This window comes from Pteronotus mesoamericanus, unplaced genomic scaffold, assembly GCF_021234165.1.
Source record: "Pteronotus mesoamericanus isolate MK-2021 breed Mesoamerican mustached bat unplaced genomic scaffold, CSHL_Meso_final contig_2, whole genome shotgun sequence".
NCBI classification, from domain to species: Eukaryota; Metazoa; Chordata; class Mammalia; order Chiroptera; family Mormoopidae; genus Pteronotus; species Pteronotus mesoamericanus.
Genome location: NW_026555084.1, coordinates 15,058,803 through 15,075,358, shown reverse-complemented (window position 1 = coordinate 15,075,358; position 16,556 = coordinate 15,058,803). Strand labels below are relative to the sequence as shown.

The 16,556-nt window shown below is 57.1% G+C and overlaps 1 protein-coding gene across 1 annotated transcript in view; it reads left to right on the top strand.

Annotated features, from left to right (window-relative positions):
* Window positions 1–492: 492 nt before the first annotated feature.
* The window catches only part of TCOF1 (treacle ribosome biogenesis factor 1), a 34,219-nt gene continuing 18,155 nt past the window's right edge, over window positions 493–16,556 (top strand). The window contains exons 1-14 of the mRNA XM_054568181.1: window positions 493–636; window positions 2,946–3,001; window positions 5,638–5,786; window positions 6,295–6,344; window positions 7,306–7,453; window positions 8,022–8,095; window positions 9,990–10,226; window positions 12,055–12,264; window positions 12,481–12,654; window positions 12,880–13,101; window positions 13,275–13,505; window positions 13,644–13,826; window positions 13,979–14,233; window positions 14,324–14,521. Coding sequence (XP_054424156.1) covers window positions 529–636; window positions 2,946–3,001; window positions 5,638–5,786; window positions 6,295–6,344; window positions 7,306–7,453; window positions 8,022–8,095; window positions 9,990–10,226; window positions 12,055–12,264; window positions 12,481–12,654; window positions 12,880–13,101; window positions 13,275–13,505; window positions 13,644–13,826; window positions 13,979–14,233; window positions 14,324–14,521 — 2,295 coding nt within the window. The 5' untranslated portion in view covers window positions 493–528. The remainder of the gene's footprint in view (window positions 637–2,945; window positions 3,002–5,637; window positions 5,787–6,294; window positions 6,345–7,305; window positions 7,454–8,021; window positions 8,096–9,989; window positions 10,227–12,054; window positions 12,265–12,480; window positions 12,655–12,879; window positions 13,102–13,274; window positions 13,506–13,643; window positions 13,827–13,978; window positions 14,234–14,323; window positions 14,522–16,556) is intronic.

Genomic DNA, 16,556 nt, shown 5'->3' with positions numbered 1-16,556 from the left:
GGTTACTTTAGGTCTCTGAGTTTGTAGGCCACCTTGCAGACCTCCCCTAAACTTGTCAGGTTTCCTATTGGCCCCTCTTTCTTGGGCAAGTTTCTAGTTCATGGGTCCTAAAGAGTGTGAAATGAACAACTGAGCTGGTAACTGGGAGTTGGGGTCTACAAAGAGATACAGATTAGGATGTTCGGATGGCCGGCAGAGAGCTAACATGGAAGACAAATTCCTTCACGGGGCAAAGCTGAAGGATTTGATGGAGCCATTCTTATCGTGGCCTACCCAGGCGGCGGGTTCAGGCCCAAGCCCCTACCCCGCCAATGGGAGGTGTCGTTGCACTCCGCGCCCTCGCCCCTTTCACCCTAAGCCGCCCGGCCGGCCGCTCCAGGAGAAAGGACTACATTTCCCGGCGTTCCGTGGGGCCGGGCTAATGAGGAGCCGGAAGTGGGATGTGCGAGGTCTAAGGGCACAGGGGAAGTGGCGGGCGGGTACTGACGGGGGGCGTGCAGGTGAGCCGGCCTGCCGCAGGTCGCAGGCATGGCTGAGGCCAGGAAGCGGCGGGAGTTGCTCCCCCTGATCTACCAGCATCTGTTGAAGGCAGGCTATGTGCGCGCAGCGCGGGAGGTGAAGGAACAGAGCGGCCAGGTAAGCGTGCGCGGGCCATGTGTGAGGGCCGCGTGCAGGATCGGGAGAGCGGCAGCCCGCGCCCCTTCCCCCGGTGGGCGCCCAGAGCCGGGTCCCGTGGTGCTCGGGCACGCTACCAGGAGCGTAGAAGGGGCCGCAGCCTCTGTCCTCCGCTGAGGCTCCCAGACCCTCTGGGCCTCAGTTTTCCTTTCGTATGCAGTGGGCTAGCCGGGACGTGCGATCTCCGCGCAGAGCTCTGTAATTCCCGCGTCCCGTACCTCCACCCTCTTCCTAGTAGCGGCGTTTTAAAGTTTCCTACGTGCCAGGCCACGTGGTTTGGCGCGCCCCGCTAGGGTGAGAAGGTAGCTACAAGTTTCAGGGGTGGATTGCCATCAGCCCCGGGGGTGGGGGCTCCGCGAAGGAGAGCGCCAGGAGAAGGAGCTTATGGCCCTGTAACTGAGCTGGAGCTCAGGCCCTTAGGCCTTTAGTAGCTCTTCCGTACGGAGTCAAACAGCTTTGGCATTCCAACTCCCGGTGTAGTCATTTCTTCATTCATTCTTTCGCAACTGTTAATCTGGTCCTCGGGGTGCTGGCGATAAAACAGTGAGCACTACGTGACGCGCCAAGAATGAGAGGCATGGAGTACTAAGTCAGGGATGGCGGATTGCCCTGGTCAGGGGTATCCAGGGCTGCTTTCCGGTGAAAGTGGAAGTTGATTTAAGATCTAAGAGAAGGGAGGTGGACATTCCAGACAGAGATGCAAATACCGTGTGGTGGGAGGGAGCTTGTTGCTGACTCTTGGCCTTGGGAAAGCCCGTCGTGAGTGAAATGTGGAATACAGGGGTGACAGAGGCCTCTTGGGGGCATGGTGCTGGTTGGAGCCCTAATGTAGGCAGTTTGGTCTTATCCTGAAGAGCAGTGCTAAACCCCTGGAGGGTTTTAAGGTAGTAAAATGATTAGTTAATACCCCTTTGGCTACAGTGGAAGCTCTGGCCCTGATGCTTGTAACTCTCAGGACCTCCTGGAGCATTTTCTATGCTTTTTCCAACCCTCTCTAGACCTCAGTTGCCCTTTTTACCCAATTTATAGCCCCAAACAGCTAAAGAGGGCAAAAGACAGTACCTGTCTTCATTGGGGCATTTGCCTAAGTAAAAGTATCCTGCTCATGGAGTGTACATTATAGCAGGAACCAGACAGGTGACAAATATTTAAAAAGTTGGTGACATAGTGTACCAGGTGATGGTCAGTGCTGGCTGTAAAAATTAGACAGGCACAGGGGATAGGACTGTCTGGTTATAAATAGGGTGGTCGGGAAGCCCTCCTGAGAATGTGACATTTGGGCAGAGAAGGAAGGGAGGGGGTGAGGTGTGAAGTTAGCAGTAGAGAGTATTACAGACAAAGAAGAGCAAGTCTTGATGGGAACAGGGTGCCTGACACATCTTGGGGACAGTGGAGTAGAGTGAGACTGGTACTTGAAGTCCCAGCGTTACTGGTTCATGGTGCAGGGCACCGACTAGATTGCCTCATTCAGGCCTGAGAGCAACCTGCTCGGAGGGTACTGCTGTTTTCCCCATGTCACAAAGAAGCAACCAGTTGGAAGAGGTGGAGCGATTAGCCCAGCTGTTTTACAGGAGAATCCTGCCTGACTCTAGGTGCACCTTCTTGGTCCCTCTGCCCAGATTCCTTATACCCTCTGTCCCCGCGGCACGCTGCTCACTCAGCCTCCTTGGGGCACTTGACATCCCAGGTTCTTGGTATTTGCAGAGACGGAGCCCTCTGGCCTTGGCTTCAAAGGCCTGGATTTCACCTGGTTCCCTCTGCTTCTACCAAGGGACTGGCACCCTTTGGTTCCACTACTTTCCCAGTGGATAAGTGGATTGTGATTATGCCACCCGGATGCCTCGGGTATCCAGGTTGTGGTCCATACTACCCTGGGGAGATTGGTCGGCCTGACCTTTAAGAGCCTTTTAAAAGGTCACTTGTGGGGAAAACTTTGTCTCAGGGCCAGCCTCTAAGCATGGGAAGTGCCCAGGAGGCTGGGGGCTGGGTAAGTGCCAGCCTGGAACATCTCAGCTCCAGTCTCTCAAAGGCACCTGTCACCAACACATTGTCTTAAAAGATTTTAACTGGAAATATTTGCCCTGCTTGTCCCTGGAAGGTTTGGATGGTGGCACTGGCAGGGCCAAGCAGACATATCTCTCCCTGAGCAAAAAGACTGCCCTTCTCAACCACCTGTCTGTGCAAGTCGTGAGATTGTAGAGAGTTGGGCCCAAGGAGGACCCTTATTGTGCTGGGGGGTTAATTGCTGTTCTCTCTTTACTTCTCTGCAGAAAAGTTTCCCGACTCAGCCTGTCACCCTTCTGGACATCTATACGCACTGGCAACAGTAAGTCTGATGGTGCTGAAGGTGTGATGTAGGAACACCCTAAGCACTCACTTTGGAACAAGCTAGGGTACCAATCTGGTCTAAGACCTGTCCCTATAGGCCAGTGGAGACACCATTATTGCCTCCAGGAAGCCAGGTCACATGTATGGGTGTCGGGTAAGGGGAGAGGACATTGAGAGCTGTGATCAGTGTTGAATAACAGTAAGGACAGAAGCTTCTCAGCAATTTGTTATTCAGTCAACAAACATTTGAGGAGCACTTACTGAATGCCAAGCCCTCTTCTAAGCGTGGAGATGTCATGAGACAGACATGCACCCTTCCTTCCTGGAGTTGACATCGGAGTCAGGGAGGTAGACGTACATCAAAGAACGAAACAAGTGAATGTTAAATTACAACGGTAGTAAGGATTACGAAAAAGAGGTAACTAATGCCAAAACCGCATAAACCTCATTTGGGTTTCTAGGGGAAGCTTCCCTGTGGTAACCTTTGATTTGAGAGCTGCAGGGAGTGGGGGAGTGAACTGGACGATGGGTATGGAGAAGCAGGTGGAGCGGACCGAGCAGAGAGAACTGCTGACGCTGAGGCCTGTGGCCATGGTAAGGAGTTGCGTCCTTACCCGGGAACAGAGGGGAGCCATGGAAGGGTGACGCAGAATGGCGAGATCGCTCTGCAGCCTGGCGAGACTGACGGGCCTCATCATCCACGCAAGGGCTGGGGGGGCCTGAGACAGGACTCATAGGAGTTAGGAAGTGCATTCCAGGAATAACTGGGGATGAACCCAGGATCTGTGGATGGGCTGGGGAGGCGGTCTAGTCGAATCCCGGGTATCTGGCTTGTGCATGGAGCTGCAAGGGAGCCTGCTTTGGAGGGGAAAATTTCAAAGGTGTGTTGAGTGTGAAATGTGTAAAGCTTAAGTACTTTTCAAAGATGGGAAAATAATCCAAGAGTGTATCAACAGAGGAGTGGTTTGGGAGGGGAGGAGGGGATAATTGTATTCCCCCCATGCCCTGGCCTGACCACAGCCAACCAGGTGAGCGAAGGACCTGTAGTCATGTCCCATAGAGAATACCGAATTGTCCAGGATGGAAAAGAGATGGCGCGGGGCAGGTGGGGGACCACTGTCTGCACATCTCTGAGGATAAGGGAAGTGGCATGTTCTCTGGGGCCCTGGGAGGCCGAAATGGGATCTGCATGTACCTGCTTTAAGAAGAGGTTTCGGTTTCTGAACACAAGTATTTGGTCTTCAGAGCTACCCCAAAATTAGATAGGCTCCAGTGGGAATGGTGAGCTCCCTGTTGTCAGAGAGGTAAGCAAAGGCAGGAATGGTATAGAAGGGACCCCAGCTTCCAGGGGAGAGCTATGGTCCTTAAAAGCCCACTCAGTCCTCAGTTCTTGGCTCTTCTCTGCTACTAAAGCAAGCACAGGACACACCCCACACTTCCTCTCCCTCACCCTCTCCGACTTGCCCAGGTGCCTTGGGTGTTCAGAGCACTTCCTCCCCCAGAGAGCCGCTTCAGCGAGCTGCACCGCAAGCCCTTCCCCACCCCTGGCCTCTGTGGATAAGGGGTGCTGAGCGAGGCAGGAACCTCCTACCCACCAGAGGAAGCCTGGCCTAGTGCTTCCTGACAGATTCAAACCCAGCAACGATCTGGAGGAGCATGGGCAAACGGTTTCCCTGAGTCTCTGCCTCCATCTGTAAAGTGATAGTCAATAAAGTGCTAAGCCTGGCCGATGGAGGCCTGCCCCTCCCGCCCCGCCCCCCAATTTATATAGCACCTACTATGAGCCAGGACTGTTCTTGACATAACTGGAAACAAACCAGAGAACAACTCCTTCAGTGATACTTGTCATAAACGAAACCTGTTTTTACCAGGAGATTCTCAGCAAGTGACCTTCCTGGGAACCAGGGACCTGAGAACACAGCCAAGCTGGCAGAGCCATGTCTGTCGTGGCTGGAGAACATGGGCAGACAGTGACTCCTCAGGGTCCCAGAGTGGGGTCAAAGAGATGATACTTGAAAGGCCCAGGGACTCAGCTATCTGGGTGCTTACCCTACCAACGCCCGGGCAAGTGATTCATTCATTTCGAGACACGTGCTGGGCACGAAGGATACTGTAATGAGCTGGGAAAGGTTCCTGCCAGCCCTCCCCGTTCCCGGGCCTCATGTGTAGCAGGGGCATCAGGCAGGAAGTAAGTACAATAACAGGAGGGAGAAAAGCGCTCTGAAGAAAATGAAACAGGAAGACAGGGTGGGGAATGCCTTGGGGGTGCTGAGGGAAGGCCTCTCTGAGGAGGCTGCGCTGAAGCCTGAGGGGCAGGGTGGACCTGGGCAGAGTCTTCTAGGGAGAGGGTACTGCAAGTGCGGAAAGTTCTGGAGGAGGGAGGAGCCTGGGTGGCTCTGTGAAGTGCCTGCAGTTGCCAGGACCTGTCCCTCAACACCTGTTAGCTACTGTTACGTCACTGACCATTCCTGATGATCTTGAAGGCTACTAGACAATTGTGAAAATACCCTATGAAATGAGTGAAAACACAGAATTTTATGTACACTACGTCTTCATTGCTGTTTAAACCCTATGCACATTTCCTGGAGTTGTCCTTGTCACCACTTGGTATAGTCGGTCACCCTTGTCCTGCAGAACCTCGGAGGTTGGCCGGAAGCGAAAGGCAGAGGAGGATGCGGCGCTGCAGGCCAAGAAAGCCCGTGTGTCAGACCCCATCAGCAGTTCCGAGAGCTCAGAGAGCTCAGAAGAGGAGGTGGAGGCAGAAGCTGAAACCGCCAAAGCCGGTAAGAGCCCTGCGTGCGGGGTGCATCGGGGGCTGGAGGCATCACTGGTGCTTGTGGGGGCTTAGCCCGGGGCCCGGCACCTTTTGGCAATAGGCTATTGTGTATTAGATTGTTCCAGCAGGGGCCCACCTCCAGCTTCTTCCTCAGTGAGCCCTCGGAAGACCAGGACCTTTTAAGTGGAAGATCGGAGGGGCCTACCTGTCTGTTTCAGGATTGATTTGAACCCTTCCTCTGTACCAAACATTGTGTCCCTGGTGCCTTCTTAGCAGCATGTGGCAGGACTGTGAGCCAATCCTTTTCCTCTGGGGGCCCCAGCGCCTCGTCACCAGGGAGTTGGGGCTCCATCGAGGATGCAGACATGTAGCTCTCCCACAAGACCAGGCTCAGCCTCAGGTCCGTATCCAGCACCAGGCAGCCACACCAGTTGTTAGGGGAGCTGAAACCTGTTTGCTGTTTTTAGATGAGAAAAAGCTCCCTGGCTCATCCAGCAGGTGTTTGTGTCTTGCAGCCCCAGTCGTGGGAGCGGTGTTGCCATCAAGCATGAAAGAAAAAGCCAAGGTGAGTGGGGCCGCATTCCAAGCTGCTACCTGTAAGAGTTGAAGTGTCCTGTAGGGGACAGTCACCAGTGTCAGAGGAGGAGGATAGTGGGTAATTGCCCAGCCTGGATTCAGATCTCAGCTCAAGTTACCAGCTGTGTGATCTTGGTCAGTCTCTTCACCACTCTGAGCCTCAGTTTCCTTTTCTTTAAAAATATAAAAATAATCAGGAAATAATGACAATAACCACAACAAGCTGCAACTTACCACTTGGCAAGTAACAACTGTGTTACAACAGGAGCGTAGTTCTCCCTACACCTCTCTGAGGGGAGGCACCATTTTTAAAGATTTATTGCCCTGGCTGGTGTGGCTCAGCTGGTTGGCGCATTGTCCTGAAACTGAAAGGTTGCAGGTTCAATTCCCAGTCGGAACACATAGCTGGGTTGTAGGTTCGATTCGAGGTGCAGGTGTGTGCAACCACCGCCTGCCCCCCCATCCAGATGTGTAAGATTCCCTGGTCTAAGTGTGTACAGGAAGCAACCAATCAATGCTTCTCTCTCACATCAATGTTTCTCCCTCTCTCTCTAAAAGCAATGAAAAGAAAATTGTCCTTGGGTGAAGATTAAAAGGAAAAAAAAAGATTTTATTTATTTTTAGAGAGGGAAGAGAGAGACACAGAAACATTGATCAGTTGCCTCTCTCATGCCCCCAACCAGGGACCTGGCCTGCAGCCCAGGCATGTGCTCTGACCCAGAATCGAACCGGTGACCTTTTTGTTTGGGGGATGATGCCCAACCTGCTGAGCCACACCAGTCAGGGCTTTTTTTTATGCCCAGCTTTAAAGATGAAGAAACTTGAGGCCTAGGGAAGGTGATTTGTCCAAACTGAGACAGCTAGGAAGTGGTGGAGCTGGGTTCAGATGGGGTCTGTGTTCTTAGTTCACCGGACCATCCCCAAGGTTGTCTGTCGCTTGTTCTCTGCAGGCAAAGACCAAGACAGTCAACAAGACAGTGAACTCCACTCCACACCCTGCCTCCGGGAAGGCCCCCAAAAAGTTGGCAAATACCATCCCAGTCTCAGAAATCAAGTCGTCGGGCAGCGTCCCAGCCCTCAGAACCACTGCCAAGCCTGGTGAGGAGCGCCCTGAATGTGGGCTGGGGGTGGGGGGCAGGCAGGCCTGGGCGCCCCTTTGTCAAGCTCTGGGACATTCAGAGGCCTGTCTCTATGACAAGGGCCCCCCCGCCTCCAGCCATTTTCCCTCCCCTTGAGGAGGGAGAGTCCACCCCAGGGAGGCCTCGGGCTTTGCTGAGGGAAGTGAGCAGCCCGGTGGTGGAGCATTTTTGGGTTTATTGTTCCCAGGTGGGTACAAGGCCCACCCCTTTCGGAGGCTTAGGAACTAAACTCAAAGGCCTGGGTTTGCCTGTGTTTCTCGTATGAAAGGGCTTGCCCCGCCTGCCTCAGTGTGATAGTGGTAGGAGATTTTTCTAAGCTGGCATGTGTGTTAGGACCTATTACGCCCTTACCAGGGCCTCAGAGGCGTGCAGAAACATAGGGACACGAGTGGAGTGCACCTTGGCTGTGGGGCTTCAAGAGACAGTGGAGTGAGGCGCAGCTCGAGTGCTCAGTACCTGGCTCTGACTAGCTGGTGTGGCGGGTCTGGGAAGGGTGGCCCTCAGTGCCCTCTCTGTTCATCCCTCAGGAATGGCATCCTCGGGCCAGGCTGACAGCTCTAGTGAGGGCACCTCCAGCTCCAGCGATGACACAGACGTGGAGGTAATTGCAACCCATCCTCAGGAGCTGCCCTCTGCAAACATCTAACCCTCCCTCCCCGGAGCCTGGCTTCACAGACCACTGGGACCAGATCAGTTCAACAAGTGTTTCGGGGTGACTGGGAGCTAGAAAGGCTGAGGCCCAGGGGCAAGGGGAGGGGAGGGGAGCCAGGTGCTGCCCGTTGCTCTCTGGGCCTGAGAAGGGTCTAGGGTTGTAGGAGAGAGACAGAGCGCGTCCTGCCAGTGAGGCAAAGGCGGGCTTCCTGGGAGAGGCGGCCACAGCAGGGCCTTGGTGCACGGGGGCGTCACCAGGGAAGGGATGTAGGGGAAGGGTGTTCAAGCAAGAAGAGCTGCACGAGCAAGGGCCCAGGGGCAGGAGGGCGGCCGTCCTGTGATGCGGTCAGGGGAGTGGGGCGAGGCTGCCGAGGGGGTGCTGAGCCCGCTGGCGAATGCCAGGCCAGGGTGCCTGGCTGGACATGGGCAGGTCTTACTCTGTGGCCTTGTCTCTTCTCTGAACTGTGGCCGGGGGTCATTTCTCGCTGTGCATCTGCCAAGTGCCCGGCCTAGGGTGCAGTGGTGGGCGAGATGAGCGGGGTTCCTGCTGCCTGGGGAGGTATAGGGTCCCTCAGAAATTTCGCAACAACAGTGCCAGATACTGTGAAGGAAGAAGGTAGAGAGTCCTGAGGGGCGGTGATAGGAACGTGACGTAGACAGAGGGGACAGCATGAGCAGGGACAGAGACAGAGTTTGGTGCTTTTCAAGAACGCTGACGTGCAGTGTTGTGTGTGAGGGAAAGGGATGTGACATGGGGCAGGCATCGGGCCAGATCTACTGCCTGGCCGTGAGGACCGCTGGGAGGAGTTGGGGTGTAGCCTCGGGGCTGTGAGGAGCCCTTGCAGGGTTTCAGGCACAGAGGTAAGATGACCTGATTTATGTTTCAAAAAGTTCACTGGATGTGGCCTGGACGGGAGGACAGAATGGAAGGAGTGCGACCGTAGAGGGGCTGTTGGAGAAGGCTGGCGGCTGCCCCCTGGGGGCCCAGTGGGAAGGGGAGGGGAGGGGGAGCGGGGAGGGGAGGGGGAGCCAGCAGGATGCGGATGGATGGATGGATGGACGGACGGATCAGTGTCCGAGGGCTTCCCACCTCTCCTCCGGCCTCACCATGTGAAGGTGGAGACCTCTCCCCCATCCGCCACAGCCCTGGCACATCTCACTTGCCATCCCCACCTTGGGGCCCTAGATGACAGCCAGCTCTAAGGATGCCCCAGGAAACCAGCAGTTACACATGTGCCTCTGGGGGCCAGGGGCCAGTGTGGGGCCCCGGCAGCAGTGAGGGGGGGTTCAGGGTGGAGGAGAGGGCAGCCCCCAAAACCCAAGGTCACGTGAAGACTCGCTGATGGCAGAGGTGGAGGTAGGGCCCGCCTGCCTTGCAGATGTCAGCCTTTTAGAAGCCTAAGAAAGCCCAGGGAGGGAAGGGTTGAGCCCGGGGCACCTCGGCAAGCCGCGGCAGGCTTGGTATTCGGGTGCTGGCCTCCGCTCTCCCAATGGCCTCATGATCCGATGCTGTGCTGAAGGGACAGGCGAGGGTGGGCTTTCCTGATGGAGAAAGGCGGCCCCCTGTGCCGGACCCAGTGTGCCAGGCGGCAGAGCAGCACGGTGCTCAAAAGTTCTGTCCCCAAAGCTGCACGGACATGGGTTCCGGTCGCAGCTCTGCCTCTTCGTGCTGGTCTTGAGTGAGTTGACCTCTCGGAGCCACTTGTCCTTTTCTGGAAAATGGGTGTAACAGTGACATCTGTCTCAGGGAGTCGTCTGAGAGGGCTTTATAAACCGTGAAGCGTGTTACGCCCACCAGGGGTGAGAACTATTATTCCTTCCCTACTTCCACCCTCTTGTTCCAGGTGAAACCCTTGGCTAAGCCACCACAGGTCAAAGCCTCGCCAGCCCCTGCCAAGGCGTCTCCAGGAAAAAAGGCGGCAGCAGCCCCCACCCCTGGGAAGGCCGGGAATGTGACACCCCAAGTCAGAGGAGGTGCCCCGACCCCAGCCGGCAGGGCCCAGGGGCCTGGAGAGGACTTGGAGAGCAGCGAGGAGGACTCTGAGAGCGAGGAGGAGGCCCCCGCGGGGACAGCCAGCCAGGTGAGGCCCAGGAGAGGGCTGCCCCTTGGGGTTTCCTGGTCCCAGCGGCCTGGGGCTCTCCCACGGCCCCCCGCCAGGTCACGAGCACCTCCTCTGCCAGAGAAGACTCCCTTTGGAGTTTGGTGAGCAGGGTCGGGGGTGTGAAACATGAAGGGCAGCTGCAACTGGGCTTGCTCAGCCGCCTGTAGAAATTACTCTTCTTGCCTAAGGAGCAGCATAGAGCGGCTGCTTCCAAGAGGGTGGTCCTGTACCCCATTTTGTCAGTAACTCCCATTTACCTCCGTTTCCCTGTCTAGTAAATGGGCTGCTGTCCTCACCCCAGCTAGTCCGCTGTGAAGGGACTTGAGAAGTTTCCATTGCTCGGCCCTCTGGCTTCTCAGGCCAAATCATGGCTTCATAGCTAAGAGGAATTTGGTTACCTTTCCATCTGCTGCCCTCTGTCCTGGGGGGGTGGTCGGGGGTGCAGCCCCTGAGGCTTTGGGTACGTCCAGAGGGAAATCCAAAGGGGCTGGGAAGCTGTTGGAATTGGAGAAGAAGGCGGGGTCAGGTGGTGGCAGTAAAAGGCGGGGCAGCCCTGAGCCCGCCTGGCGGAGGCCCAGGAGCGGAGGTCCCACCCCACGCAGGAGGGTGAGTGGGAGACGTGCGATGAATAAGATTGACTGTGCTGGGGATGGTGGGGAGGTGGGAGTGGCCATTTAAACTGGAGTGTCAGGGGAGCCCTGTGTGAAGGCTGGAAGACCTGAAGGAAAAGGGGAGGCGACCATGTGCCGTGGGGGGGTCATTACAGGTGGGACCAGAGCACTTGCCAAGGCCCTGGAGTGGGAGTAAGAGTGAGAACCGACAGGTTAGCGTGTGCAGACCCTGTCTCCCGGGGGCCGCTGCTCCTCTGCTCAGGGCAGGCTTGCTGTGCCCACGGCTACCCCGTGTTGCCTGGCACCCATTGTTCAGAAGGAACCCAGATGTGAACTTCCACTATCTGCTTTCTCCACATTGCTTCAGAACGGTGCTAGCCAGACACAGCCCGTCTGGAGTAGCCCGCACCCTCTGCTCAGGAAGGTTTTTAGAAGGGAAGTGATCAGAGCCACTGATTTTCTGAGGTGATTGGCTCAGGCCTGAGCAGCTGTGACCTTTCTCAGACAGACAGGGCTTGTAGCCGTCCTGCCAAAACCCTGATGCCGTGAGCAGAGCCTCATGTCAACAAGGAGCCCATTAGTGGGTTAGTGAGAAGGAGTCCTGGGCTCCAGGGACCTTGCCACATGAGGCCAGGACAGGTTTCCCCGGGGTCCACCTGCTGTCCATTTGTAGAAAGCTCAGGGCGGGCCTCCCTCTGCCCCCTTTTCACTTTGGGGCTGCCTCGCCGCTCACCACATCCAGGCTCCCCCGATTCCTCCCTCCCCTGAGCCCAACCACGTACACACTGGGGCCACAGCACCAAGGGTGCAGCAGCCGGTCAGCCAGGCTCGGGGCTGGTGCCCGCAGAGCTTTCTCATGGGTGGGGCCGCCCTGCCAGGTCAGGGTCTGACACCCTGCATGCATGGCGACCGTGGGGCAGTGCAGGAGCGTGAGGGACAACCGCCGTAAGGAACTGGTGTCTGTCTGGGCCCAGAGGATGAGGCCGTGGCGGCCAGGTGAGATGGGCAGGGGGCGTGAAGGCCTCAGGGATTAAAGAGTGGAGCTGATAGGCCAGGTCAGAGCATCAGCCAAGGTGGAAAGTGAGGAGAGAAGCAGGGGGTCCCGAGAGCCCCACAGAGGCCTCGGCTTTATCCTGCAGGTGCCTCCAGAGGGTTTTCATGAGGAAGGGAACAAATTGCCCTTTCTCTTTTACTAGGTGAAGGCCTCGGAGAAGATTGTCCAGGTCAGAACTGCCTCAGCCCCTGCCAAGGAGTCCCCCAGGAAAGCGGCCGTCCCGGCGCCCCCTGGGAAGGCAGGGCCCACAGCTGCCCAGGCCAAGGCAGGGAAGCCAGAGCAGGCCTCGGAGAGCAGCAGCGAGGAGTCGGACAGTGAGGAGGAGGCGCCAGCTGCCAAGACTCCACTTCAGGTGAGGCCTGGGGAAGGAGAGCCCGCAGCTGTGCCTGTCCCCAGAAGGGCCTGAGGACTTGGTCTCCCACTCTGGGAGAGCCCCGGGCCTGCTCAGGGGCCTGCCGCAGCCTGCCTGCCTGGCAGTGTGGGGTGCCATTGTCCCCACGTGGTTTCCAGCCTCTCCTCACCTCCACCTTCTGGGCTGCCTCCCCTTATTCTGCTTCTCTGGCTCCAGGCAAAGCCCTCGGGGAAAACTCCCCAGGTGAAAGCGGCCGTCCCGGCGCCCCCTGGGAAGGCAGGGCCCGCAGCTGCCCAGGCCAAGGCAGGGAAGCCAGAGCAGGCGTCGGAGAGCAGCAGCGAGGAGTCGGACAGCGAGGAGGAGGCGCCAGCTGCCAAGACTCCACTTCAGGTGAGGCTCAGGGAAGGAGAGCCCGCAGCTGTGCCTGTCCCCAGAAGGGCCTGAGGACTTGGTCTCCCATTCTGGGAGAGCCCCGGGCCTGCTCAGGGGCCTGCCGCAGCCTGCCTGCCTGGCAGTGGCGGGTGAGGGGGGTGTCACTGGCCCTGCATGGTTGCCTACCTCTCCTCACCTCCACCTTCTGGGCTGCCTCCCCTTATTCTGCTTCTCTGGCTCCAGGCGAAGCCTTCGGGGAAAACCCCCCAGGTGAAAGCTGCCTCGGCCCCTGCCAAGGAGTCCCCCAGGAAAGCGGCCGTTGCGGTGTCCCCTGGGAAGGCAGGGCCCGCAGCTGCCCAGGCCAAGGCAGGGAGGCCAGAGGAGGCCTCGGAGAGCAGCAGCGAGGAGTCGGACAGCGAGGAAGAGGCGCCAGCGGCAGTGCCTGCAACCTTAAACCTGGCTCAGGTGAGGCAGGAGGACACGGGCATGACTGGCACCCTGCCTGCAGAGCCACCCATGTGCTTGTCCTCCCCCCGACCCCCAGAGCTCTGGTCCCCCGTTTGCCCTCCTCACCTTCTGTCTTATACACATTCCCTCTGTGGGTCCCCTGCCCTAATCCTGCCCTCTGTCACTCCCAGGCAAAGCCCTTGGGGAAGAATGCCCAGGGCAAAGCCACCTCAGCCGTGGGGACCTCCGGGAAAAGCGCTGCCCCAGCACCCCCCGGGAAGGCAGGGCCGGCAGCCTCTGCGGCCCAGGCCTGGAAGCAGGAACAAGACTCGGAGAGCAGCAGTGAAGAGGAGTCGGAGGAGTCGGACAGCGGCGGGGAGGCCCCGGCAGCTGTGGCCTCGGCCCAGGGGAGGCCCCCGCCTGTAAGGCTCTTCGCTCCGCCCCCGGTGTCAGAGCCCCCTCCCTCTCTATACACAGTGACGGTTTAACCTCAGTCTCTGTGTCTCTGCACACAGACATGCTTTGGGCTCCCTCCCCTGATCCCGTGCGTCTCGTTCCAGGCAAAGTCCTCTGGGAAGGTTCTCCCGGTCAAGTCTGCGTCAGGTCCCACCAAGGGGCTCCCTCAGAAAGCAGGGCCTGAAGCCACCCAGGTCAAGGTCAGAAGGCCCAAGGAAGACTTGAAGAACATCAAGGAAGAACCAGACAGTGAGGAGGAGGCATCCGCAGCCATGACCCCAGCCCAGGTGAGACCGCAACCTAGCCAACCCTAAGTGGCCCCCACTGGTCAGCTCCGCAAGGAGCTATGGGGAAGGGCGGCGGTGAGCTTCCCCCCAGGACAGGTGGAGGCTTGGAATCTAGGACCCGTCACCAGCTTCTCACTTCTGTGTCCCCTCAGACAAAACCGGCCGCGAAAACTCCTCACACCAAGGCTTCCCCAAGGAAGGAAATTTCTGTTACCCCTGCAACTGCCAACGCCTCCCCAGTGCAAGCGGGCATACCAGCGCCCTGGAAGGCGGGACCAGCGACTTCACCGGCCGGCACGTCATCCCCAGCTGTGGCCAGGGTCGCCCAGTGGCCAGAGGAGGACTCTTCAAGCAGCGAGGAATCAGAGAGTGAGGAAGAGGCAGCTCCTGTCAGAGCTGGGGGACAGGTGAGGCCAAGTGTGCCTGGCTGGCCCAGGGCCAGCCCCGTCGTGGTCCTTCAGGTTCCTGTGTCATGGCTCTCTTCCATACTGTTCTAGGCTGCGTCTGCAGGGGAACGCCTCCCAGCGAAAGCTGCCTCAGCACCCACCAAAGGGCCCTCGGAGAAAGGCACCACCCCAGTAGTCCCTGGGAAGGCAGGACCTACGGGGGCCCAGGTCAGTGCCAAGACACACGAAGACTCGGAGAGCAGTGAGGAAGAATCGGACAGTGAGGAGGCTGCCTCGGCTCCGGCGCAGGTGAGACCTAGCAGGATGGGCTGGGCTGGGCTCTGCTGTTGTCCCCAGGTGTGCAGAAGTCTCAGGGGCAGCCCCAGCTCAGTCTCATTCCTTGCTTTTTACACTGTCTCCTGCATGGCCTTTGAGCTCCCACTGAGGTGGTTCCTTACGCTTTCCATAGGCTCTGTTGAGCCACCCCATCTGCCGGGTGCTCTCCTGCCCAGGGCGCCTGTGGCCCTAGCCCTGAGTTCCCAGCCTAACAGGGGGCGTGGGCATGTACACAGATTATTCCAGCATAGTGTGATAGGGCTGAGGTAGAGGGTGCCTACCCGGGCTCTCAGAGCCTGGCAAGGGCTGGCATCTAGGGGTTTTTCAGGAGGTAAAGCCTTTTGGAGGAATGGCATCTACACTGTGGGCAGAGTTGGCCCCGTGACATGGAGTGTTCAGAGAAACCCCAGCCTGTGCAAGGGCCAGGGGCAGGAGAGCGCCTGGTTTGGGCAAGTTGCCCCAAGCAGAGCGTTCTGGTGGGATCACTGGGGAGACAGTGTGGTGGCAGCGAACAGTGGAGGGGTTGGTGCCTGGTTTCAAGGCCCTGAAAAGTGATGCAGTCCGTCAGAGCCTCTGTTTCCTTGTCTGTAAATTGAACATCAACCCTCAGAGGCTTGAGAATTCAGGGAGATCTCCCCTGCCACACCCAGCAAGGGGCCTGCACACAGCCAGCTCTCATCCCCCGTAGGGCGGCCAGGCTGCTGTGCCCCAGAATCGGGGCGCCTCCCTGCCTGAGAGAACAGGGCGAAGTGAAGATAGCCCCCTCCCTGCACTCACCCACCCACTGCTCATTATTTTTAATTGCCCCCCCCCAATAACCACTCAGATATGAGTCATTTCATTCTTCCCTGTACCAGAGCACATGTTTCTATGGAATTTTTCAGTTTCCCTTTACGATTACCTTGTGAGACCCAAAGTCCTATAATTCCTCTACTGAGGTTTTAAACTATGCATGGGCCCCCCAGAGTCTCAGCCCAACAGGCTCCTATCCCCTTACTCCAAGCTGCGGACACGTTCCAGAGCAAGGTGCAGTGTGCCAGTCACTTAAATGCTTGTCTTCCCATCTGAGCTTCCCACTGGTACCACGAGATAGGTGTTAAATTGTGTTGGTTTCTGGAGACAGAAATTGGAGTTTAAAAGAGTTGCTTGGTAACAACTGGGTGCTCCAGCTCAGCCACCAGTAAGGGTCAGAGCCGGGCCTCTGCCCAAGAGTGCCTACCTCAGAAGAGTGCCTTTTCCTTATCTCACTTTCTTCTGCCACATCTTAGTTAAAACCTTTCCAGTCACAGAAATGGTTGTGAGAGAAAAAACATCAATTGGTTGCCTCTCATATGTGTCCCAACCAGGGACCAAACCCACAGTCTAGGCATGTGCCCTGACCAGGAATCAAACTCACGACCTTTCTGGACGATGCTCCAATCCACTGAGCCACACTGGCCAGGATTACTTTGGTGTTTCCTAGGGACTACGTTAGCTTCATCCCATGGATTTTAAAATGATTTAGTTTTTATTCTTTGGATTTAGAAGTAGACTAATTTCCAAATATCTGGGATTATGCAGATTTCTTTCTGTCGTTGATTTTCAATTCAGTCCTGTTGTAGCTGAAGAACTTGCCTTGTATGATTTTAGTCCTTTTAAGTTCATGAAGACTTGGGGGGTCAGGGTAAGTCTTCGTTCTGTCTGCGTAAAAGACGTCGCCGCCCCGTGAGTGGCCTGAGAGCTGCACTGACGAGCACCTTGGCCTTGAGACGCACGGTCCATGCTTTGGGGGATTGTCTTCTCTAAGTCCTGGCTCTCCGTTTCATTTGTTCTCACGTGGAAGAGGGCTTCTGAGGCGCGGGGAGGCGTCTGCCGGCCCTGATCAGATGGCCTCCCTGAGGCAGGGGCCTTGAGGCGCTGCCACTTGCTCATTCTACTTCCCACCAGCAGGGCTTCCTGTCTCCTGTCGAGGATTTCGCTCTTTATTACTCTCATCTCAGGGTCTGTATTTGCTGGAGACCCTGAAGAC